The 24,034-nt window shown below is 48.6% G+C and overlaps 1 protein-coding gene across 2 annotated transcripts in view; it reads left to right on the top strand.

Annotated features, from left to right (window-relative positions):
- LDLRAD3 (low density lipoprotein receptor class A domain containing 3) overlaps nucleotides 1-24,034 on the top strand; it is a 281,818-nt gene that overhangs the window by 117,939 nt on the left and 139,845 nt on the right. For both annotated transcript variants that reach the window (XM_055142208.1, XM_055142209.1), the window contains exon 3: nucleotides 20,593-20,718. In XM_055142208.1, coding sequence (XP_054998183.1) covers nucleotides 20,593-20,718 — 126 coding nt within the window. The remainder of the gene's footprint in view (nucleotides 1-20,592; nucleotides 20,719-24,034) is intronic.

The following is a 24,034-nucleotide window of genomic DNA, read 5'->3' on the forward strand; positions in this document are numbered from 1 at the left end:
TGTGCAGGTGACTCCATGCCCCAGCTGTGTAAAGAAGAACTCTGTGATGAGGTGTGATGGGAACTTCCGGGGTGCAGCTAGGCCTTGAGGCATCAGATTCCTTATGGGGGGTTCCTTTCAATCCCTTGGTGTCTTATAAATACCCGTAGCAGCCAGTCTCAGGGCATTCATCGCGGATGGCACCTGAGGCGGTTATTCTCACTGACTCTGAGACTCTCCCTCTGTTTGGGTCTGGACCTCCAGACCACATAAAGATTTTATAGGTATTTGGAAGGATGGGTACCTGGCAAAATGCAGCCTCTTATCCATCCACAGGGCAAGGCCGTGTGCAAACTTCTGAGGCCCTCCCCAGTGTAGGATTGGGGGGTGGGCAACACTGCTGTCGTTCTGAGGTTTCTACTGCCAGTGGAGGGCTATGGGGTGTGCGCTGGAACCTTCACAGGACCCCCCCCCCCCCGAGACCAGGCCTTCTGAGAGACCCTCCTTTATCATCGTGCTCTGCCCAGGAGCTCTGGCGCACATGTCTTGCTGGAACTTGTCCCTGTTAGCACGAGAGCCCTGTAAATCCCGTTGGCGTCACTGGCACTGGACGTGGCTGGCACTTCTGTGGGCTCTGCTGCTCTCTGTGGCAGGAACGAATGACTGACAGTGAACGTGTGTGGCTATCCGTGGCACGGCAGTGGCGGGCAGGACGGGCGTGTGCTCCGAATGCTTGCGGTTTCCGCAGCTAGTCACGGCAGGAACTGAGGACTCATCCTCCACAGTCTCGGGCCCCCTGGCCCCTCTCCCTGATCTAGCTCTTGAGTGGGCCCCACGGGCTCTGCCTCCAAAGAGCGGCTCTTTAGCAGACGTGCTTTGTCCCCATGTCATCCAGCAGGGTTTGGATTCCGGTGTGTTTATCACCGATTGGGGGAACGTTGGCACGGGTGGGAGAGATGCCGAGGATCTATTGGAATAACCTATGGTGCACAGTACAGCCCCTGCACCCAGGAGTTCCCAGTTATTAGCCAAGGGTGGGGCTCCACGTAGTGGGTCCCTGGTCTGTTCACAGGTCCCCACCCCACTGCCCCAAGGCCTTCTTTGCTTTCCCACCCTCTGTCCACCAGATGACTGTCCTCTGATGCTTGTCTGGGATCAGGTGCAGACCCTTTCTGGTGTAGCATAACGCTGGCTTCCTGCTCCTCCTGCCCCACCCACCCCCCATCCCTTGGACACTTGACTCCCACAGTACCCTCGTGCCCTTTACACCCTCCCCATGGTTTCCCAGTCCTTGGTGTGTGTTCTTGAGCTCTTCTGTTTGCCACAGCTGCTAACCCTTTGCCCTCCACCCGGGCGGCTGTTTGCTCCTTACATCTCAGTGGGACTGTGACTTCTGCTGTCCCTAGCCTTCCATTCTGACACCCCAAACGTACCTGATCCACCTCACGGTCCCGTTTCCTCCAACTCCACAGAGCACCCCGGGCAGTGCCCCTCGTCTGATGTGTGTGTGTGTGTGTGTGTGTGTGTGTGTGTGTGTGTGTGTGTTCGAGCACTGTGCTGGGGAGCCACTCAGCTGCTGTCCTACCCACAGTGGTCCATCAGCCGTGGTTGGTGGGAGCAGGAGAAGAGCAGCAGTTCATGCCCACGAGGACACCTGAGAACAACTTTGATGTCCAAGAATGTGAGACCGGAACCATTTGTCTTTATTTTATTTTATTTGTTTGCTCCTTGGGTCACACCCAGTGATGCACAGGGGTTACTCTCTTGGCTCTGCACTCAGGAATTGCCCCTGGCAGTGCTCAGAGGACCCTATGGGATGTTGGGAATCGAACCTGGGTTGGCCGCGTGCAAGGCAGATGACCTGCCCGCTGTGCTATTGCTCCAGCCCCCGGAATCATCAGTCTTAGTGCCCAGTTCACCTTTTCCCAGAAGTCATGTGTCACTTGTCAGGGATCAGGTAGCTAGAAAGGGGCTGGGCAGGATTTGAAGGTAAGCAGCCTGCTGCCCTCTCGGTCACTTGATCAGTGCAGCCGTGATGAAGAATTAGTTGCAGGACAGCAGATGTGTCTTCAGAGCTGCCGTTCCTGGGCAGGCTCAGGCTCGGGCACCTTTTGCAGGATGTTTCAGAGCTGGTGTGGTCCCACCCCCACCCCCCAACCTTCTCTGGATTGTGAAAGAAAAGTACCCCAAACATCCTTTCTCGTAGATGGTTGTTTCTGGAGCCCCGGGTCCAGCTCCGCACCGTGCTCACTCCTTCCAGATAAGGTTTCCCTGGTGGTTTCGACCCCTGGGAGACTCACAGCCAAGTTGAAACCCTAAGCTAGCGATGGAGTAATGGTTTCCGGGATGCATGCTCACTGCTGTGGCCTTTCTTTCTGCTCTCTCGCCCATCACAGCCGGTTTCCCTCCACTTTTTCACTGGTTTCTTAAGCCATCTCGAAAAATTGATGAATTGAGGTGGAGCAAAATCAAATCTATATGGAAAGTGTGCCCTCGGGCGAGTTGCTTAATCTCTGGGTCTCGTGTTTTCTGCACAGGCTTGTCATCATTCCTGCCTCCCAGTTGGTTGGCATGTGAATTGAGGAAAGTCCAGGGCACTTTATCAGTGCTTGCTCGGTGTTCAGTAGTTGGGTGTTTTGTTTCTTTGTCCTTATCCCGCGTTTCTGGGGAGGCTGAGGGACGCTCCCGCTCGTGCCCGCCCCTGGGGAAGGCTGGCCCGAAGGCAGTGGGTGGGCTGGTTTGTCTCATCAGACCACTTCTAGCCACTTCTCACCGTGAGCTCCATTCTGCACACACATCCACAACAGATGACAGGCTGTCATCTTGTCCTGCGTCCGTGAGACTTGGCTCTACAGGGCAGAGTCGTTGAGCACCACGGAGATGTGAGATCGAGGGTTGGGAGAGACTCCGCTGCAGTGGCGAAGGCTGGTACTGAGAGCACCGCCTGACACACGCAGAACATCTGCTGAAAAGAAAATTTAACCGGCTCCCAGAAACTTTTTTTGTTGCCATGGTAGCAGTGTATCCGGCCAGCCCGGCTTTGGCTAGAGAGTGATAGAGTAGTGAAGAATGTCAGCTGTTAATGTCTCCCTTGCTTATTAGCTCATAAAATGTCCCAGTTTACATACTAATTGTTGTTGGAGAGAATAGTTCTATTTTAGGATGACCCAGTCACCCGTTTCCTGCTGGGAAACCTCTTTGGAGGCCTTCACATAAAACTAATAATTGTGCTTATAGGAGATCTAGACACTTATTGGTTCCAGGCAGCCCCTCTTTCCTCTTTTATTATTTATTATAATTGGGGGTGGGCTGGAGCGATAGCATAGCAGGTAGGGTGTTTGCCTTGCATGTTGCTGACCCAGGTTTGATTCCTCCATCCCTCTCAGAGAGCCCGGCAAACTACTGAGAATATTTTGCCTGCATGGCAGAGCCTGTCAAGCTACCCATGGCATATTCGATGTGCCAAAAACAGTAACAAGTCTCAAAATGGAGATGTTACTGGTACCCACTTGAGCAAATGTCATCAGCAACGGGATGACAGTGACAGTGATGATTGGGGGAGGGAGTTTCAACCACACCGAGCAGGTGCTCAGGCCTTGTTCCTGCTTCTGCACTCAGGGATCACTCCACAGGGCTCAGGGGACCATACGGGGTGTTGGGCATTGAACCCAGGTCAGCTGCATGCCAAGCAAGCACACTTCCTGCTGTACTGTCTCTCCGGCCCTGACTGCATCTCTTTGAATCTGCACAACCACTTTGTCAGGTGGGTTTCATCATCCCATTTTACAGATGTGAACGTAAAGCCCAGGGCAGTCAGTGAACTTGACCACAGAAACAGTTCTTTGAAGGAGTAGAACCAGGGTTTGAATGACATTGGTCTGATTCCTAGATGTTTGTTTTGTGCCATGAATAGATAGTTCTTTTGTTAAATCAGAAAAACAAGAATTCAGGAACCGCAAATTGACTTTTCCCTAACATAGGGTTCTTCACTTTTGAAACGATCAGTATTTTGAAGCAGACAGTTATTGGGGGGGAAATTTTCTATGCTTTATAGAGCACTCAACAGTGTCGTGGGTCTGCCCAGATATACTCAGCTTCTTCTCCTGCTTCTCCCCCCCCCACACACACACACATCCGCACATGCAAGACAGGTGCTCAACCTCTGAGCCATGCAGGCATTCTCTGCATCCACAGGTTTCACATTTAATCACAGATTAAAAATACGACTATGTAGTTAGACCAGTGATGGTTGTGTGCATACTAAACATGTACAAATGGTTAATTTTGTCCTCATTACTATTCTCTAAACAATACAGGGTTAGAACGATTTACAAGAGGCCAGAGAGATACTACAGGGATGAAGGCACTTTTCTTGCATGCAGCTGACCCTGGTTTCATCTTGGTACCACTTATGGTCTTATGGTCCTTTGAGCATTGTCAGGAGTGGTCCCTGAGCATTGCCAAAAGTGATCCTGCTAAACACTTCTTATGGCCTGAGTGTGGGCCAGAAAACAAACAAACAAAAAAACTATTTACATACCATTTACATTGCATGGGTGTTATAAGTACTTGAGATAAATTAAAGTAGATGGGAGGGTGTGCATAGGTTATATACAAACATTGTGCCACTGTAGAGGGGATGTTTGGGGCCAAGTCTGTCAGTGCTTGGAGGACCAATGCAGTATTGGGGATCAGACTGGATTTATCCAGAGGTGAGGCAAGCTCCTTACCTCTTATACTGAGGCAAACTCCTTGCCTCTTGTATTATCACTTTGGCCCCTACCCTTCCCAACCCCCCCTCCCTGAGAGTGGAACATCCTTGGATATCAGAAGTATCCAAGGAAGTTCTGGTATATAGCATGGGGCAGACTCTCAGTTCTGATCCTTAAGCAGATGAATTGAAAGCAAGGGACAGGAGACCCTGAGCCAAATTCAGAAAGGGTTTTATTTAAGGGAAGATAAAGTAAGGCAGAGAAGCCCCCAGATTGTGGAAGGGTCTCCTTAAACAGGATTCCAGAGAAAGGCAGAATCCTTTTCCTTTTTATACCTTTTTAACAGAGTGGGAGGTGGGTGAGTACTTTTCATTGAGTTGAAAGTAGGCGGGATGGTTAAATGGGTTAGGATGTTGAGATGATAATCTTCTGGTGTTTGGTCATCATGAACACATATTCGGGTTAGATGTTTGTCTTAGTTTGGTTTTTGTGTGTGTGGTGTGTGGGAGGTGTAGAGGGGACATCTGGTGTTGCTCATGGCATACTCATAGCTTTGGATCAGGGTTCACATTAAGCTCAAGAGACTACATTGGGGTGCCAGGGATTGAACCTGAGGTCAGCAGGGTGCAAGGCAAGCAACCTACCTGCTGTACTATCTCTCCGCCCCATTATTTAGATTATCAAGCAATCCTGGGCTCACCTTCATGACATCCCACACCCAAAATCCTTCCCATAGGGCCATATTCCTCATCATATTCAGCACTGCATATTGAAATTAAGAAATTCTTCAGTTCTAATGATGCTTTGACTTCTCTGAGCCCTTGCAGTTTTGTATTTCTTTAAGAATAGTTTGTCAATTTCTGCAAATAAACCAGATGGGATTTTGATAGAAATTGAATCTGTGGGCCATTTTGGAGAATATTGCCACCTGATCTGCTGGCTTCCTGATCCATGAACATATATGTCTTTTATTTAGGTCTTATTTAATTTCATTTAATAACTAATTTTTTTAATAGTCTCACAATGAGAGACATTACTGGTGCCCGCTCGAACAAATTGATGAGCAATTTGTCACTGATGAGTGACAGTGACAGATATTTTAGTTTATAACTTATAGGTCTTGTGCTTCTTTTTTTTAATTTATTTTGCAAGTTTTATCTTTTTTGGTGTTATTATAAATGGAAGCATTTTCTTAAGGTTTTTTTTTTTTGGTTGTTGTGTACAGCTAATGTATCACAATATCACTATCACTCTATCATTTCATCCCATTGCTCAGCGATTTGCTTCAGCAGGCACCAGTAACGTCTCCATTGTGAGACTTCTTGTTACTGTTTTTGGCATATTGAATACATCCCGGGTAGCTTGTCAGGCTCTGCAATTGAACCCGGGTTGGTGGCATGCAAGGCAAACGCCCTACCCGCTGTGCTACCGCTCCAGCCCTAATAGCTAATGTATAGTTCTGGTATATATTCATCTTTTATCTCACAATTTTACAATTTTACCAAACTTGTATGTTAGTTCTAAGAGATGTTTGGTGGATTTGAGGGTTTTATTTTTGAGATTTGTTTTTAAGTACAGAAAAAATTTACAATCATATATTTCCTTCTCAGTACTGCTTTATAGCCGTATCCAAGAAGATTTGGTATGTTATATTTTGGCTTTCATTTATCTCAGATTGTTTTCTGGTCTTATTTGTGCTTTCTCCTTTGAACTGTTGGCTAGTTGGAAGTGTGTTGCTTAATTTCCACAGAGTGTGATTTCTTTGAATTTTCTTTTGTTATTTTCCGTTTTATGCCATTGTAGCTGTAAAGTATGTTGAATGATTTCATCCATTCTAAGCTTGTGTAGTTTTATTTCATGGCCTAACAATTGAAGTGTCCTGTTGTTGGGTAGAGAGGCCAATGGAGGTTTGATGGATCTGGTTGACGTGTGGAGGAATTCATGTCTTCGTGCCCTTTAACGTCTTCAGCCTCTCATTCTCTCCATTATTAAGAGTGAGATATTGATGTTTCTAACTATTACTGTTTGAGTGCTTATTTTCCCTTCAGCCTTGTCAGTATTTGCTTTTTTGAGACTTTTAGGTGCCTCTAATTATTATGTCTTCCTGATGCTTTGACTATTCTTTTGACCATATGCAGGGTATCTTACACTTTGTCTTATTTTTGGGTCTGCTATCAGTGTCGTCACTGCAGCCTTCTTGATTTGAAGTATTTTGTAGCCTCTTGTGTTACTCTCATGTGCATTTGAAGTGTCACTACTGTCATAAATTTGAAACTGGGAATTTGTATTTTGACCTACAATCAGCCCACCACTACCAAGAGATTATGTTTCTGGGTTTTTGAGATTCCTATGACTGGTACTGAAGGCATCCTAGAAATCTCTGAAAGACTCAGTAGACATCTTTCCTGGAACAGGATTTACGGACTGTTAAGGACTGTGTCCCAGAATCACAGGTTTCTTCATGACAGACAGACACCCTCTGACAGCTGTCCCCTTATTCCTCCCTTGAGCTGGGTGGCACCACCCAACTCAGATAGAACCCCATGTCTCAGATGAACGCCCCCCTTTTATTTTATTTTATTTTATTGAATCACCGTGACAAAAGTTACAAAGCTTTCAGGTTTAAGTCTCAGTCATACAATAATCAAACCCTCATCCCTTCACCAGTGCACCTGTTCCCCCACCAAGAACCCCAGTATGTCCCCCTACCCCCGCCACACACCTGAGTGGCCAATGATCTTCACTTTATTCTCTCTATACTTTGGATACATTCAATATTTCAACAGAGAACTGACTATTATTATTTGGAATTTTCCCCCAACAATCAAACCTGCTGAAAAGGCATCATTTGATAGTTTGTTTTTCATTGCTGAGAATGAAGATTATAGGAGCTCATGCGGCCGCTGTTTTTGGATTTCTCAGTTTATAGTCTAGATGCATTTCTATAAGTCTCTGTGTGCCAAAATGGGTTCATAGACCTCCCAGATCATAGTCTTTAAGGAGCAGAGGGGCCGTGTCGTGCACGGCTGCTCCAGGTCTCATCTGGGCTGAGGGCATGCCGGTAACACCTCCATCGAACGCCCCTAATTTTGTGGTATCTCCACCTTGAATCCTCACAGGGCTGATCTTGTCTCTGGTGCTAACTTCAGGCATTGCAGTCATAATTAAGGACGCAGAAATCTGAGCTCTTGGTGTGATTGTTTATGCCAATTTTATCTAGAGGGACATCTCCTGACAGGAAACTTGCAGAAAGCTACTCAGATAGAATCTTTTTCACAAGTCAGAAAGGAATGAACATGCACTGGGTGTTTTTATGAAAAATAGTTTCTTAACTTGCCTGGGGCCCAACAGGTGTGAGAGGGTGAAGGCTGAAAGTGAAACCCTTGTCTAAGGGAATCTTCCTTGCCCCGCAGGGTGGAAAGTGATCAGAGGAAGACTTCTTCCCCCTTTATTTTTATTCAGATTTGCAAACTCCCTCTTATTCTCACACTCCCTTCCCTTTTATTTATTTTTCTTTTCACTATTTTCCCTCTTGTCTTAGGGGTTGTCTCTTGGGTATCCCCTTCCACGGAGTTGGAGGATGCCTTGATTGAAAGCCTCTCTTTTTTGAGATGAAAAAGATTCTGTTCTGAGTCTGTTCCCACATCTGTTGTCAATCCTGAGGCCTCTGACCCATGGCTGGGAAGCTGGGAAGGTCTCCTCCCCCCCAGCAAAGGACCCCCAGAGGCAATGTTCTTTGGCCCACATTTATTTATTATCTTTTTAGAGCTTGTTTTCTCTCAAGATTTGTCTGTAGAAGAATCAGTTGGGAATGTCTTGGTTGCTTTATAGATTTCTCCTTTATTCAGGACATATGCACAAGAGAGCCTTCTTCACACACATGAATACAGTTGTTGTAAATCAAGCCACAAAAATGAAAAGAGACTGAAAAAAAATACCCTATTATTTTAGGCTTTAAGATAATGCCCTAAAACCCAAACTTGCCGACTTGTTTGCCCTCCCCTGCCTCATCATTCTTAATACTAAAATTATTTTAATGAGTAGTGACAGACAGTTGGGATTCCCATAGCAGCTGTGGTGCCCGAAGAACAGTATAGACTTGGTTCCCTTCAGTTCCCCAACGGGCTCTCTGGGAAGTGACCACGATCTTCCCTTAACTTTGTAACCTCTTGGGCTGGAGCGATAGCACAGAGGGTGGGGCATTTGCCTTGCATGCGGCTGACCTGGGTTTGAGTTCCAGGATCCCATATGGCCCCTGAGCACGCTAGGAATAATTCCTGAGTGCATGAACCAGGAGTAACCCCTGTGCTGGGGGTGACCCAAATAGAAACAAAACAAAACAAAACTTTGTAACCTCTTATCATTTGTGGGAGTCCATAAACTTTGTAAATTTTTTTTTGTTGTTGTCCACAAGGAGTAAATGTGAGATGTCACTCTCCCTGGGGGCCCCGGGCTCCCTGGACCGGTGTGCAGGCTCCTTCTGCCTGTCCGTGGCCTCCCCTGGCATGCCCCAGGTGTGACTCTTTGCCCCGTATGAGCACAGCCTGTCAATGTGCAGCTTCCATCCCTGCCCCTCACTGGGCCAGGGACACCCGTCTTCCTTCCTTTCTCTCCTGCTGCCTTTGCTTTCCTGTTCACCAGGAATGGCATAGCCCCGTGCAGCGTGCCCGGGCACTCTATTTCCAGGGGTGTTGAAGCAGTGTTGGCTCACAGCATCCCAATGGGGGTGTCAGGCTTGATAGTATTGGCATCTGTATTTTGTCCGCCAGCAGTAGTCTGCCCTCCACTGTACAACTGATCCCTGGATGCCCACACCTTCTCCCAATCCCCCTCCCTGGGTGGGCACTGCCATTCTGTTCTGTAGCCTCAGAGTTATTTTGTGTCTGTTTGTTTTACTTCTTTCTTGTCCACATATGAGCAAACTGATGACGTTTACTTCACGAGAATTCCTACTGCCAAGGTACATAATGTTGTATGTTTATATTATATGTTACAACCAATAATAGGGTTGTGTGGTTTTTTTGTGTGTGTGGTGGTGGTGGTGGAAGCTGGTTCCCAAATGGTGTTCTGGTAGCCCTGGGGGATCCCTATGGTGATCAGCCAGGTTTAATTGTTCAGTATTCAGGGCTGAGGAGGTGCTGCTCGGGGCCTGCTGTGCTGAGATGCTCAGCCCCCCCGGAGTGTGGGAGCTCTCCAGAGCCATACCGGGCTTGGTGCTTGGGGGACCATGTGGTGCTGGAGGGACTGAACTCAGTTTGGGCATCCTATGATCTCCTGGCACCTCATGAAACAACAGGGGCTTCTGTGTCTCTTTGTGGCTGTATAGTATTCTGTTGTGTGTGTCCCACTTCTTTTTTTTTTTTTTTTTTGCTTTTTGGGTCACACCTTGCGATGCACAGGGGTTATTCCTGGCTCTGCACTCAGGAATTACTCCTGGCGGTGCTCAGGGGACCATATGGGATGCTGGGATTCGAACCCGGGTCGGCCGCGTGCAAGGCAAACGCCCTACCCGCTGTGCTATCACTCCAGCCCCTGTGTCCCACTTCTTTATCCCTTACTCCATCTCAGGGTACTTTGATTGCTTCCGATTGAAAAATATGCTGCAGTCCCCTTGCTGAGCTTCTCTTCAAAGGTATGTTTTCAACCAGACTTTGGAATTCTTTCCAGTGATGCAACCCCCACCCCATCACTCTGCCACATAATGATTGAGTGGACACTGCTGAGCAGAAATTGAAAAAAAAAAGTAATAAGTGATAATAATAGCTAATACTGTGCTACAGTTATACTGTGCAACAATACGTTGTAATAGTATATTACTCCAATTGCTGTATCTTACAATATAAAAGCAAATATGTGTACTCTGTAAGACTATGGTAGATACATTAATTTAAAACTAATACAGACTTCCCCAGAAGGTTCTAAGCAATTTTTGGTTTTGGTTTTTTTTTTGCAAGCCACTCTAGATGTTGAGGGATTATTTCTGGCTCTTTCCGGGCTTAGCAGTCACTCTTAGGGGGACCATTTTTAGTGCTGGGGATCAAATCAGGGTTGGCCACATGCATGGCAAGCATCCTTACCTCCTGTACGGCTCGAAGTAAATTTTATCTTGTCTCATCTTATCCCCATACCACTCGGGGGTGGGGGGAGGGTGAGTGCTGTTCACATTGCCATTCCCCAAGGAGGAAATAGAAGAAGCAGAGAGGTGCTACCACCCACCTCAAATCATTGCACCAGTGAGGGGATGGGGCAAGCATTGCATTCCAGGTGGCTGATAGGGTACCTCTTCTCTTCACCATAGCACGGAGGGGCGACATAGGTTTTTGAAGCATGAGTCACTCGGTGTGGGGTCCTTTTCCTTATCATCTTGGGCCAGGTGTTTCTTCTCGAGGGGCTGCTCACCTGTGAAAGTCGAGTTTGATTCGCTTTGCAATCTCCGCGTTCTGTCTCCTGTGTGGCATAAAGCAAGCCTGTGAGTCAACATTATCAGAACGAACTGAACGGGCCAGGCCTCCTCCTGCCTAAGCATTCCTTTGATTTCCGCCTCCTTTTTCTTGGGAGCAGCTGCCTAGGTTGAGGAAGCGCAGCTGGCTGGAGCCGGAACCCTACGCGGCAGAGAAACTGACCAAATCCCCACTAGATGTCAGGCATTATGCTTTTTCTCCACGTGCAAAAATATCTCACTCCTTTTCCAAAGCTCACAAGGTCTGTGCTCTCTTTGTTCCTCTTTCACAGTAGGGACACGGAGGCCAAGTTCAGTGAGTTTTCCAAGGACTCTGTGGTTCGGTGGCAATGAGTCTAATGTTCTCTGACACAAGTCTTTCTCACCTCAGCCTTCAGGGGCCCGTTCTGATTATGCAAGACAAAATATGCTCATTGAGTTTGGCCGGGAGTGATCCCTGAATGCAGAAGCAGCATTAGGTTTTTTTTTTTGGGGGGGGGTCACACCCGGCGATGCACAGGGGTTACTCCTGGCTCATGCATTCAGGAATTACTCCTGGCGATGTTCTGGGGACCATATGGGATGCTGGGATTCAAACCCGGTTCGGCTGCGTGCAAGGCAAATGCCCTACCCGCTGTGATATTGCTCCCGTCCCAGCACTTCCAGGTTTGGCCCCCAAACAACATCTCTCCTCCCAAAAAAAGACAGGATGTTTAGAAATACTTTCTTATTAAAGAATCTGCTGGAAAAAAACTGTTTCGACTTGATGCCTTCTCTCTTTCTCTGTATTCTAGGTAGCTTGTAGACTTACTTCCTCCACTCCCTGTGTGTTTCAGAAACAGCCTACGTGGTGTTTGAGGAAGAAATAATACCTGGTGATAGCTGATCAATGGGCCTCAGAGTCCTCCGGGGTCACCCTGCTGAGTTGAACTACTCCAACAAGCAAAAGGGTTTTTTTTTTTTCTCAAAGCAGCAGTGAACTTGCAAATTCACTTGTGTGCCAGCCCTGGATTTAAGTATTCTGGGCTGTTTATCGTCTGCTTTGGGACCTAATGAAAGACCAGTTTTTTTTTTACCCCCTCCAAGACTTTAGACAATCTGGGCTTACAGCTTTTTAAATGTCTGTTATTTGTGAAAGACTCTTTCTGACTTTCTTACCCCCAACCATGAAGTCACTTTTGATTTTTAAAAGGAACCACAGGTCTTGACAAAATGAACCCATCAGCTGGCTGCAGTTGCAATTTCAAGCCCATTACCTTTTTTTTTTTTTGCCAAGTTTGCAGCCAGGAAGGACCTCATGTGGACATTCACGGGGAGGGGAGGGGGTGGGGAAGGCTGGCAGGGCGGGGGGCAGGGGCGCAGGCAGGAGAGCACGTCAATTCAAATGACATGTCTTTTATGAGTTGATTTCCTTTTCTCATTTATACTTCAGCACTTCGAATAGACCTTCTCTTTAGACTTGAGCTCGCCTCTTTTCCTTTGAGCCGAATTGCAGCTCGCTCACAGTGCAGTTCCGAGGGAGAAGGAAAGCAACTTCCTTCCACTAAAGAAAGGATAGCAGGTTGGCAGGTACTTTTACCAAAATGAGAAGCAAATTCATGTTTCAGTGCTTCCTTTTTGGCCGATCCTTCTGCCACCTACACATGTTCAGGCGTGGTCTGAGTGTCTCCTGTGCAGGTGTACACACAGCCAAGCTCGTGACTTCATGTGGGTGGAACGATTAACTCAGTGAAGCAGATCTCAGGCTGTCTCAACATGACATTGGCTTCCTCTCCATTTGTCTGCCTTGTGTCCGCCAGAGAGCCCGTTTGGACAGCAGCTTCCTTCCCAGGTGGCTATTTCGGGTCCTCTAGCGCCCCCAGTGGAATTATCTGGCACAGCATTGGAGGCTCGCATCTCTGCCTGAATTCTCCTGTCCTTTAAGTACTACCAAATCCCCACTCATCTGCCTCTGTGCCTGACAGAAAATAAAGGGCTTAGGGATAATTTTTGACTTGTCAGGAAGGGGCAGCAAGTATTTTTGGCCTCTCGCAAGCCTGTTTTGCTCACAGGCAAAGTGCATGCATGCAAACCCTTAAAAGGTGCACAAGAGCCGGTTAGGAGTTTGAAACCTACAGGAACTGGTTTGATTAGGAGCCCAGATTTTTTTGTGTCAAGGAGTTACCGTGTATCATGCCGGTGGGGAGGGGAAGGGAGAAGAGGGAATTATGGGAAATGGTCAAACATCCCAAAGAAGTCTGTGGTTTCCTAGTGGGCCTTCTCACCTTGAGGGCTCTGCCTGGGAAGTGGGTGTTTGACTTCATCTGAGGACGTGTGGCTTAGAGAATGCTCTGGCTTTTGCTTTTGGCTGTAATTCGTGAAGTGGCAACAGCAGGAAGTCCACCTATAATTTGCTGTTTGGGTGTCAGACATCGGTAGAATCTGCCCCGATGTGATTTCCATATATTTTAGTTTTCTCGGGGATCTTTTGTGTGCTTGTTAAAAGGGAAGATTTCCAAGGCCAAAGGCCCAGGAATTTGCCTTTTGCAAAAAACAGCCCTCAGCCCCTCTGCTCCTGGGTCCCCTGACCTGTTCTTTGTGAAACACTGGCTCAGAGGATGAGTCATTCTGGGTCAGACTGGGCAGTGGGTCACCAGTCCTTGGAGCGGGGATGTGCATTTTCTCAGGTCCCTCAGTAGAAGCAGAAGCAGTAGGGGGGAGGGCGGAGGGGGGGCGGGTCTCCACTCAAGGCGCCTGTTCTGCACGACAAGGCTCTCTCTGCATTGGCCCGTGGTTGGAGTCACCAGCAAATCAGCTCTAGCAAGACTGCGGCCCTGCACTCTCAGCCCATTTAAGCCGCTAAAATGAAGAGTTGTGGTTTCCTTGACCAGAGTGAATGTCTCCGGTCCTGCAGAGTAATGAAATACACAGATGTAAATTGCAGAGGGAAGGTGCTAGATGGAGAATAACACCACCTGGCTGCAGGGGTCAGCTGAGCTGCGGGGAGGTTAATGCAGAGGAGAGAGGAGGGGGCGGCTGCTGGGGTGAGTGGAGGCGCGGGAAAGAAGAACCATTGCCCACAGGGGAGAGAGAGTCATCCCGTCTCAGACAGTCCTTCCTGGGCTGGAGGCTTTCCTGCTGCCGACTGACCAGAAGGCAGGATTGCTGGTTCCTCAGGGAGGAGGCATGGACGATCAGAGGATGCCATAATGGGAAGTATGTGTAACCTTCGACCTTTGGTCCTAGCTTTATTAAAAGGGTATTGGGCAAAAGCTGAATCTGGTAGGTACTGTTAGTTGGAAAATAAGGCAGATATCCACCAGCAATGGTTTTTGTGGGGGGACCGGGTGGCAGCAACACCTACGCCTTAGGCAGTTAAAAGTGATGATGGTGATGGAGACCTATAGTTCTCCTTGTTGATTTTTACATGAAAAGATGTCCTGATAGTGACAAAAAGCTCTAAAAAAATCACGTATCTTGGGGCCAGATCGATAGTACAGCAGGTAGGGTGTTTCCCTTGCACGTGGCTGACCCGGGTTCGATCCCCGGCACCCCATATGATCCCCCGAGCACCACCAGAAGTAATTCCTGAGTGCAGAGTCAGGAGTAACCCCCAAGCATCACTGGGTGTGACCCAAAAAGCAAAAAAAATTAAAAAAATAAAGAATTGTGTGTCTTTTATGGGTACTTGTGAGCAAAACTGCCCAGACATTTTCATCACTGATTTCCGGCAGTAATGATGGAGGAACCCATGTGCAGACACCGGAGTTAGTGGTAGTCAAGGCAGCGGGGTTGGGGTTGGAAGGACAGTACAGTGGGTAGGACGTTGTCCTGGCACGTGGCCGACCTAGGTCTGATCCCAAGCACCTCGTATGGTCCCCCGAGCCTGCCAGGAGTGATCTTTGAATACAGAGCCAGGAATAAGCTGGCTTGCAACCACACTGAGTGCTGCTGGGTGTGGTCGCAAAACCAGAATACAAAGCAACACACAAAAGTGAGATGCTGGAACCTGCCCTATTGGCTTCACCCGGAGTGTCTGGGTGGACCCGGAACCCCTGGCCCACAGCAGATACGCTGCTTCTTATCAGCGCCTCACGGTTCCCATTTGACCACTAAGAGAGGATGTAGGAGACTGATTTCCCCTCCTTTCCTCTTTCACTCCTCCCTCCTGCCTGCCTTCCTTCTTCCCTGCCTTCTTTCCCATCTCTCTCCCTCCTTTTTTCCTTCTGAAATTTTAATTTGACCTAATGGCTTTATTTTCTTTGCTACTAAGTTTACTAGTGTTCCAGTGAGGTTCAACTTGATGGTGTTCATGCACAAGGCTACCACTCACTCCCACCCTCCATGAGACCCAGGCCTTGTGCACTTGCTTTTGGTGCAACCTCAGTAGTGGCCCTACTGACAGTGGGAGCCTTTTCCACAGTCACCTTTGTGTGTTTCTCTGTCGCCTGATTGATTCATGGTGGATGATGCCTTGTGTTTAGGAAATCGAGGGGGGTCATTTTGTGGAAAAGCTTAAAAGCCTTCTGCCTCTGCTGCTTTGGGCTCCTGGGCATGTGCCTGCCGGAACCTGAAACGGGAATTGAAGGCGAACGGGACATGGAAGTGACAGCTGTTGCTCATTTCGGCAGCGGCAGGGATCCAGTGGCAAGACCCCGGTCCCCGCAGCTATGGCTGGAGTGGTTGCCGCAGCCCGAGGGGTGCCACAGCTCTGGTTCACTGCCATCATGACTGTGCAGGTTGCAAAGGGAGGCTGGAAAGAGTCGATGGCTCCAGTCCAGCTTTGAGTGTGTGGGGGTCTGAGGCTTAGGCTGCAGCCCGCTAACCCCATCATCCACCTTTTCCTGGACCCTGGGCGGCCCTGAGCCTCTTGCGCACAGATTGCAAACCACTGGCTTGGTGCAAAGTGGTGTTTCTACCCGAGGCTTGGAGTTTTCCAGCCAGATGGGCCAGAATGGCGTGCATCTCCTCCCCTTCTTTCTGAATCTGATCCCTGATGAGGTTCAGGGGTCAGATTTGGCTTGGTGTGTCCCTAGGTGTGCTAGCAAAAGCAGAGTATGCTGTTGACCCTTGAGTCATGCAACAGCCAAGAGTCTCAACCCATGGGGGGCTGGAGTGATCGTGCAGCGGGTAGGGCATTTGCCTTGCACACGGCTGACCCGGGTTCGATTCCCAGCATCCCATATGGTTCCGTGAGCACCACCAGGAGTAATTCCTGAGAGCAGAGCCAGGAGTAACCCCCTGTGCATCGCCGGGTGTGACCCAAAAAGAAAAAAAAAAAAGAGTCCCAACCCACCCATGTCCCCAGAAATAAAAAATCTGCTTCTGCCTTCTCTCTCCGTGTGATGCTTAACATGAGAAGCCAGCTGTTGCCTGGAAGCCTGTCCCACAGCCTAAACCATTGATGACCATATTTTGCATGTGCTCTGTAAACTGTTCTGTATTCTTAAATTGAACTACAGTTAAGAAATTTGATGTGGAAAACTGAAGGAAAACCAGCTGAGTATGGTCTAGGTCACAGTAAAGTATCATATCACCATAAATTTACATGATTCCAAGAAAATCCACAAAGGAATGGATTGGTACATTTGAAACCCATGTTATTCAGAGGCCAAATATAGAGTACGTTCTCAAAGACTGTTGTTCCGCCTGGTAATGTTTTGTAATGTTAAGAGAGGGGAAATCTTGCCTGGTGTTGAATGAGGCGATGTTACTTGAGAACCTGCTTTTCATTCAACAGTGTTTTGACTACAGCCATTTTTTGCAGAAACTGTTGGCAGTGTTGTAAGTACTAACTGGAATTAAAAGATTCTAATCCAAGGGGCATGAGACCTGGGTTTAAGGTCAGTCGGATCCTAAGGAGCTCCCTGGCTTTGGGTCAGTCCCAATTTGCCTCTTTGGACATGGTTTTCTCTTTTATGAGCTGTGCGTATTTAGTTACTGAGTAGCTTAGGAGGACCCAGTGTTTGCATCCCAGTATTACTGCAAAGGAAGACCAGAAATAGATACTCAGGGCATCCCAACCAAGGGACACTGAGACCCCTCGAGGTTCCCTCTGATTCTGACATAATCCCCAAATACTGGTTCCACAACATCCTGCAGTTTAGCTGCTAAAGCCATTTCTCATTGAGCAAGATGGTAAGAAGAGGTTATCACAGATTCCTAGTCAAGTAAGTCAGCTGCCGCCTTATCCAGGACTCCTTTGTTTCATTTTGTTGGGTGAGGGTATGGGTTGTGTGTGAAGCAAGGTTTCGAGGTTCTGAGTGCCAGCCCCGGGAATCAGTGTCTTGCTGTTGTATACTAGAGAACTCAGTGTTCAGGCCTGGCCAAGAGGTCGTGCTCTGATGGATGCGTGGTGTCAGGACTCGAACTTGGACTTCACACATGCACAACAGATGCTCCAGCCCTCAGAGCTCATCCCCCACTCTTGTCTAGTTAAAAAAACATCTGTGATAGGGCTGGAGCAATAGCACAGTGGGTAGGGCATTTGCCTTGCACGCGGCCAACCCAGGTTCAATTCCTTCATCCCCCTCAGAGAGCCCGGCAAGCTACTGAGAGTCTCGCCCACACGAAGAGTGCCTGGCAAGCTACTGGTGGCATATTCGATATGTAAAAAAAAAAATCTGTGATATCCAGAACTTAGACCTCCAGGCTCTAAAGAGGGAGGATGCTCAGATCAGGCCACAAACCCAGCCTTCAGAGGAAGCCAGCTCCCTGTCTGAGTGCTCGTGAGAGACTGGACCAAGTCTTGTGAGCCAATCCTTGGAAGTGGAGTAGATACTGACACGGAAGAGACACCCTGTTTCCTCCTGTGTTGGGGGGATCTTGAACATCAGTGGTGGTCTTCTGTCTTCTGCCGAATTAAATGCCGAAATCTCTTTTGGTGAGGATGGGAGTGTGGAGGTGAATCTAGACCTTGTCCAGGTTCCTTCCCCTCCCAGTCCCACAACTGGTTTTTCAGAAAGGGATCAGCTCACAGCTGCTATCCGTAGCCAGCTGTTGTCCTAGCCCTGGCCACCCAGGGTCCACTGTGGCTGGAGTGGAGTCTTGAGGGTGCAGATGGCAGTTGTAGGAGAACAGGCAACCCCTGAGAGATGGTAGGTGAGCATTCTGGATGGGTTCAAAGCCTCTCCAGTAATTCCTGAAGAAGGTACAAGTGTCCAAGAGCTGGCCCAGAGCAGGGGAGCTATTTCATAACCATGCATACCGTCACTCATTTCCTTTGTCTCATATAGACTATTTGTACTGCTGGGTGGGACCCAAGTGGGGGCCAAATACTCCACATCACCACCCCCAGTACTGAATTCTCCAGTCAAGTGTCGCCAGGAGTGGCCCTGAAGTCCCCTGAGCACTGCAGGAAAAAAGTAGCTAAATAAGTAAACGATGGATGCACGCTTAGGTGGACAATGGACAGATGAATATTCAGACAATAAGTAAATGGATAGGTAGACAGTAAATGGGTAGAGAGCTAGAGAAAAGTGTAGACAAACAGAAATAAATGGATAAATGGGTAGAGAGATGGATAGATAAGGGCGTCCTTTGGAGCTGGATTGGGCCTTAGAAATAGCTGAGGCAGCAGCAAATCAGATGAGTCAAGAGCGTGATTTGAGCCCAAGGATCAATTTTAAATCAGTTTTTTAAAATTCCATAGGTCTAATGCTGGTGATCGTGATGATGCTAATGATGAATGGCACAGGCGATGCCATTTATCGAGCGTCAACCGTACTAAGCATTTGATGTAGATCATGTCTTGGTGTCCTGCCAGGAGCCCTGTGAGGCGCTGTCTCCAAGGACCAAATTGACTCAGCAGTAGGGAGCAGCCTGCCCCAGGGCCTCAGAAAGAATCCGGCCTTGAGCCCAGACCCCCACAACTGGATGCTCAAAAAAGGGTACCCGAGCATCAGTACCTAGTGGCAGGTGGAAATGTGCAAACCCTTTGCATTTGGAATCCAAGGCACGTCTCAGGTCCCGAAACCCAGTTGTTCATGGATCAGCTGCTGCCAAAGTTGGCATATGACTGTTAGGGGGAACACGGAGGTAATTTACTGCCTCTTTGTTCCAAAGAAATTGCCCTTCCTTTTCTGGAAGCTCCCGGGCTCTCCTCTAAGATAGGAGGCGGGCCGTGAGCAAGCAAGATGGGACTTGCTCCCTGGGATGCCACGATCAATCCACTCTTCTACCTCGTCGTGGCGAGTCCTAGCAGCCAGCCCTGTGAGTGGGAAGGTCCGTCACCTGCTGAGGATGTTAACGGAGCCCTGTGCTCAGTTCATGCTGCAGTCAGAGTAGTTCTTGTTGGAACCATATAGTGGTGGTGACGGAGGACTCTCTGGGCAGGATTCTGGCATTTGTCAGAGAAGTGACTGACAGGGAGGCAGCACCGTGGACTAGATGCAGGGCTTGGCTTATACTAAGGGTGGGAAGTGCTGGTGTGGGTCTCACCGTCAGGCCAGACTTCCTAAGTGTGTGGTCTTGGGGAAGTCATCACACCTTTCCAGATACACTCGTGAGGTGGGGATTAGAACCATATCCTTCTACTTCATGGGGAAGGGGAATGATGCCCAAGACCACCCCCGGGTGCTGTGCTGGAAGAGGAGGCGTAGACTGCAGTGCGGTTGGTCCTACTCTCAGCTGTGCTGCAGTGAAGGGATGTGGCAGGAGAGCCAGCAGACAGGAGAGGTGATGGAGGGAGGTAGAGTGGAACATAGGAGCCATCTTCCGCCCCCTCCCACTCTCACTCCCACTCCGGGGGGTGTGCAGGCAGGATGCACTTAGCCCCAGGAACAAGCCATGATGTTGAAACAGTTTCTGCCCAGAAGTTCCCAGGAACTTCAGCTGAAGTCCAGAGTTGTGATTGGGGAACTGTACATGCAGCTACCCTTTGCAGAGCTTGGCCCCAAATTATCCACCCCGCCAGAAGAAGAGCAGGTGTTCTGGGTATGCTGGAGTGTTGGCATGTCGTTTGGGCTCCAGGAGAAGTGGACGATGTCTCCCCCAAATAGCAGTTTCCAGTGAAATAGGCTGGTCTGGCAAGCGGCACTTGGCTCCAGGGAGAATGGTTGCAGGCGTGTTAGTGGAACTCCTTTCTTCTCTCCGCTCCTCCCATTGGGCGCATCACCCAGGGAAACCCACAGAATGCGTGGGGTACACCAGATGGTGTCCTCACTGGCTGTGTGTGCGCTGCCGTGCCATTGACCATTGGGAAATGAGTGATGCATAAGCCACTGAGGTGTGAGCTCTGCACCCAGCTGGGACTCTTGAGGCCTCCTGGGTCTTTCCAAAAAGCTGGATTATGTACGCCCTCTTCCTAAAGGCCACATGTGTAACCATCTCATCTGGCCAGACATTGGGAGCTGGGGTGGTAAGAAGCCCTAGGACTTCTAGGTAAATGAGGGGTTGGGCGGGTGTTTGCGTACCTGGTTGGCAGGGATCGTGCGTGGGCACAGAACAGACTCTCCTGACGGATGACTGTTTCTCCTCCTGCAGCCAAGGCCAAGTCCAAGTGTGGGCCCACGTTCTTCCCCTGTGCCAGCGGCATTCACTGCATCATCGGCCGCTTCCGCTGCAACGGATTCGAGGACTGTCCGGACGGCAGCGATGAAGAGAACTGCAGTAAGTGTGGGGCTCCCTCTGAACTGTGTTTCTTATGCCCACCCGCCCCGTGCATCCACACGAACCTCACCCTCTTGTGCTACTCCTCCATCACTCCAGCGTTTTCCGGTGGTTCTTAAGCTCTGCCTTTGTCTAGGCTGCCTGTCTGTTCAGTGCGGTTGAGATGGAGGGTTCCTCCCAGGGACACCCAGTGCCGGGCTCAGGCCTGGCAGTGCTGGGAGACTCCATGCTTGGTTCAGGGCCCAGGCCGTGCCAGAGTCTCTCACACATGCTGGGCTCGTGCCCTGTCTCTGAGCTGCCTCCCTGGCCCCCAGATTCCGTCCTTACTTCCTGAGTAAGTAGGTACATGCTCCCCTCCCACTTGGGGGACCTCCTCTGTTGTGGATGTGGGGCCGGTTTTGTTTTCAATTCTAACAGCAGTTCTCTAGGTCCTGGTATAGTGTCCCCACGAGTAGGTAAGGAGGGGCAGAGATGCTCAGCCAGTGGACACAGCTCCTGAGAGGGAGAGCCAGTTCCTGGCTCATTGACTCTCTCCTCCAATACGCTGAGCTACTCAGCTCCCCTGTGGCTCTGTGTTTGCATGCTTTTCTCACTTTGCGTTCATTTTCAAGCAGGTATTTGTAAGTTAATTCTGTGCAGATTGTATGAATATATTGTTGAAGAAACATCCAAGCAATGTAGACAGAGCAGAAGTCTTTGTTGACTGGTGTCTGCTTATGCCTTTTACCTGCTGTGTAATATTCTAAGTCACCAGTGCCTGCAGTTGGCTCTGCGTGCATCACTTATGGCCCCTTGCTTGGCCTGGATACCTGAAGTCTCTTCTTTGCCAGCTTCTCTGGGTCTAAAATCACATTCCATACAACAGCTTCTGATGCCTCAGGCATCTCCCCCTGCACCCTTGCATTCCTCCTCTCCCAGTGAGTCTTTTAAAAAATATTTTTATTAGAGAATCACTGTGATGTACAGTTACAAACTTATGGACTTTTGTGTTTGCATTTCACTCATACAGTGATCCTTTACCCATCCCTCCACCAGTGCCCATTCACCTCCATCAATAATCCCACTATCCCTCTCACCACCCCCACCCCATCCCCCACTACCCCATTGTGGTGCCCAAAAACAGATGACTGGTTAAAAAAACTTTGGTGCATCTACATAATGGAATATTATGCAGCTGTTAGAGAAGATGAAGTCCCAGTGAGTCTTCGGATTCCTTTCTGCTCTTACATACCTTAGTTGTATGCCAGTTCTTTCTCTGTCTTCTCCTTCCTCTCTCCTTCTCTTTCTCTCCTCTCTTACTCTTTCTTCTTTCTCTAATGTGTTTGTCTTTTTGTGTCCTTTTCTTTAAACAATTTGCCCCCAGAAACATACATTTCAATGACTTCATGATGGTTGGGATGGATTGATTTATTTTTTTGGCCAGGTTGGCTCTTTTAATTCCCAGAGGGGACTGAGATTCATAGTAGAATGCTTTCCTTGCATGTGTAAGGCTCCAGGTTTAGATTCCTGGCACTACCTAAAAACAAAGCAAAAGCAAAAATGGCTGAAGATCCTTGGAGAAGAGTGAGGGCCGCGCCCTGTGCTCTCTTTCCTTCCTGAGCTGGTCTCCTCATCCTTGCCCGGCAGGGTGGTGATGAGGTTAGCACTCTTCTCATGTCACTTTATCTCCTGGGACTCCTGGCAGCTCTCAGACATGTTCACTGAAAGGGTGTGGGGGGGAGGGGGCGTTCAGGAGTGGGGTGCAGAGAGTGGACAGACTCACCCTCCACAAGGCCTCTTCTCCCTGCCAGGGCAGGCCGAATCCTATGAGTACCCAGTGTCCCTGAATGTGGCATCAGATTGTGTCTTGCTCCCTTGCTCTTTTGTTCCCACACTCTCTAAAACGGGGTGCCTGGCTCTGAGCCATAGTCCTGTAGGGAAGGCGCTTGTCCTGCATGTGGCCGGCGTACGCTCCATCCCTGGCACCATGTATGGCCCCCTGAGCACAACCAGAAATGATTCCCGAGTGCAGAGCCAGAAGCAAACCCTGAACACAGCTGTGTTTGGTGGGGGTGTGTGGCCCCACCAGTAAAACCATAAAAATAAAACAGGGTGTCAAGAGTTGCTTCCCAGCACCCCAATAATGTACAGAGAGTGGCTTAAAACCCTGAGATTTTAAAGGAAAGATGAAAGGAAAGACCACTTTTAACAGAATTTCCATTTTTGACTTCTGCTGTTCAAGGACAGGCTTCTTTCACAGTTCATTTAGTTCTCTAGCGATTGTGTTTCAGCTGATCTCACCATCCCATGGTGCCTAGGGATCTTACTGACTCTAGGGGCGTGTACATAGCATGATGTGTGGAGCATGGCGACAGAGCTGATAAGACCTGTCCTGTCCCTGCATAGTGACCCAGTAGGGAGTGTCTGGGCACATTTTACAAGCATCAGGAATCTAGTGTGGAGTCCCGTCCCCCAGGAATTATCACCTAGCTGCATTCCTAACTGCAGTGTCTAGCCTCATCTGGGACTGGGCCAGGGCAAAGCAGAGTTGGAAAGGGGAATAAGTTAGTAATGCTAAACTTTATGTGATTGGACCATCCTCTTAAGCCAAGACCCTCTATAATATATGTGTGTAGTTTGCAATAAAGTGAGCAGCCACCAGCTTTTCCTGGAGTAGTTTCTCCGTGTACTCATTATCCTTGGCCCTGCATCTGCCCGGACCCGGTGCTCCACGTGTCTGGGCACGTTGGGGAAAAACAGATCCCCAACAGTGATGGCTACATACGTATATACATATATATATTTTGATATTATTTGTGTACACACAGATGTCATCCTGCAGCCTTTCTGCCATAATTAAAGACTCTGCTGATTTATTTTTTCTTTTTTTCTTTTCTTTTCTTTTATTTTTTTTATGATTTTTTAAAAAAAGTTTTTAGTTTTTTAATTTTTTTATTGAGTCACCATGTGGAAAGTTACAAAGTTTTCAGGTTTAGGTCTCAGTTATACAATGCTCGAACACCCATCCCTTCACCAGTGCACATATTCCACCACCAAGAATCACAGTATAGCTCCACCCCGCCCCCCCACATCCCTAGCCAGGGCCGGGGCCCCCCCCCCCCGCCTGTGTAACTGATAAATTTCACTTTACTTTCACTTTACTTTGATTACATTCAATATTTCAACAAAACTCACTATTATTGTTTGGAGTTTCTCCCCCCTAAAGTCGGACCTGCTGAAAAGGAAGCATTTGATAATTTGTTTTCCATTGCTGAGAATGAAGAGATATGAAAGACCCTGCTGATTTAAACTGGTGGTCCCTAAGGTAGGAAAATAC

Source organism: Sorex araneus, chromosome 6 (assembly GCF_027595985.1).
Source record: "Sorex araneus isolate mSorAra2 chromosome 6, mSorAra2.pri, whole genome shotgun sequence".
Lineage (NCBI taxonomy): Eukaryota > Metazoa > Chordata > Mammalia > Eulipotyphla > Soricidae > Sorex > Sorex araneus.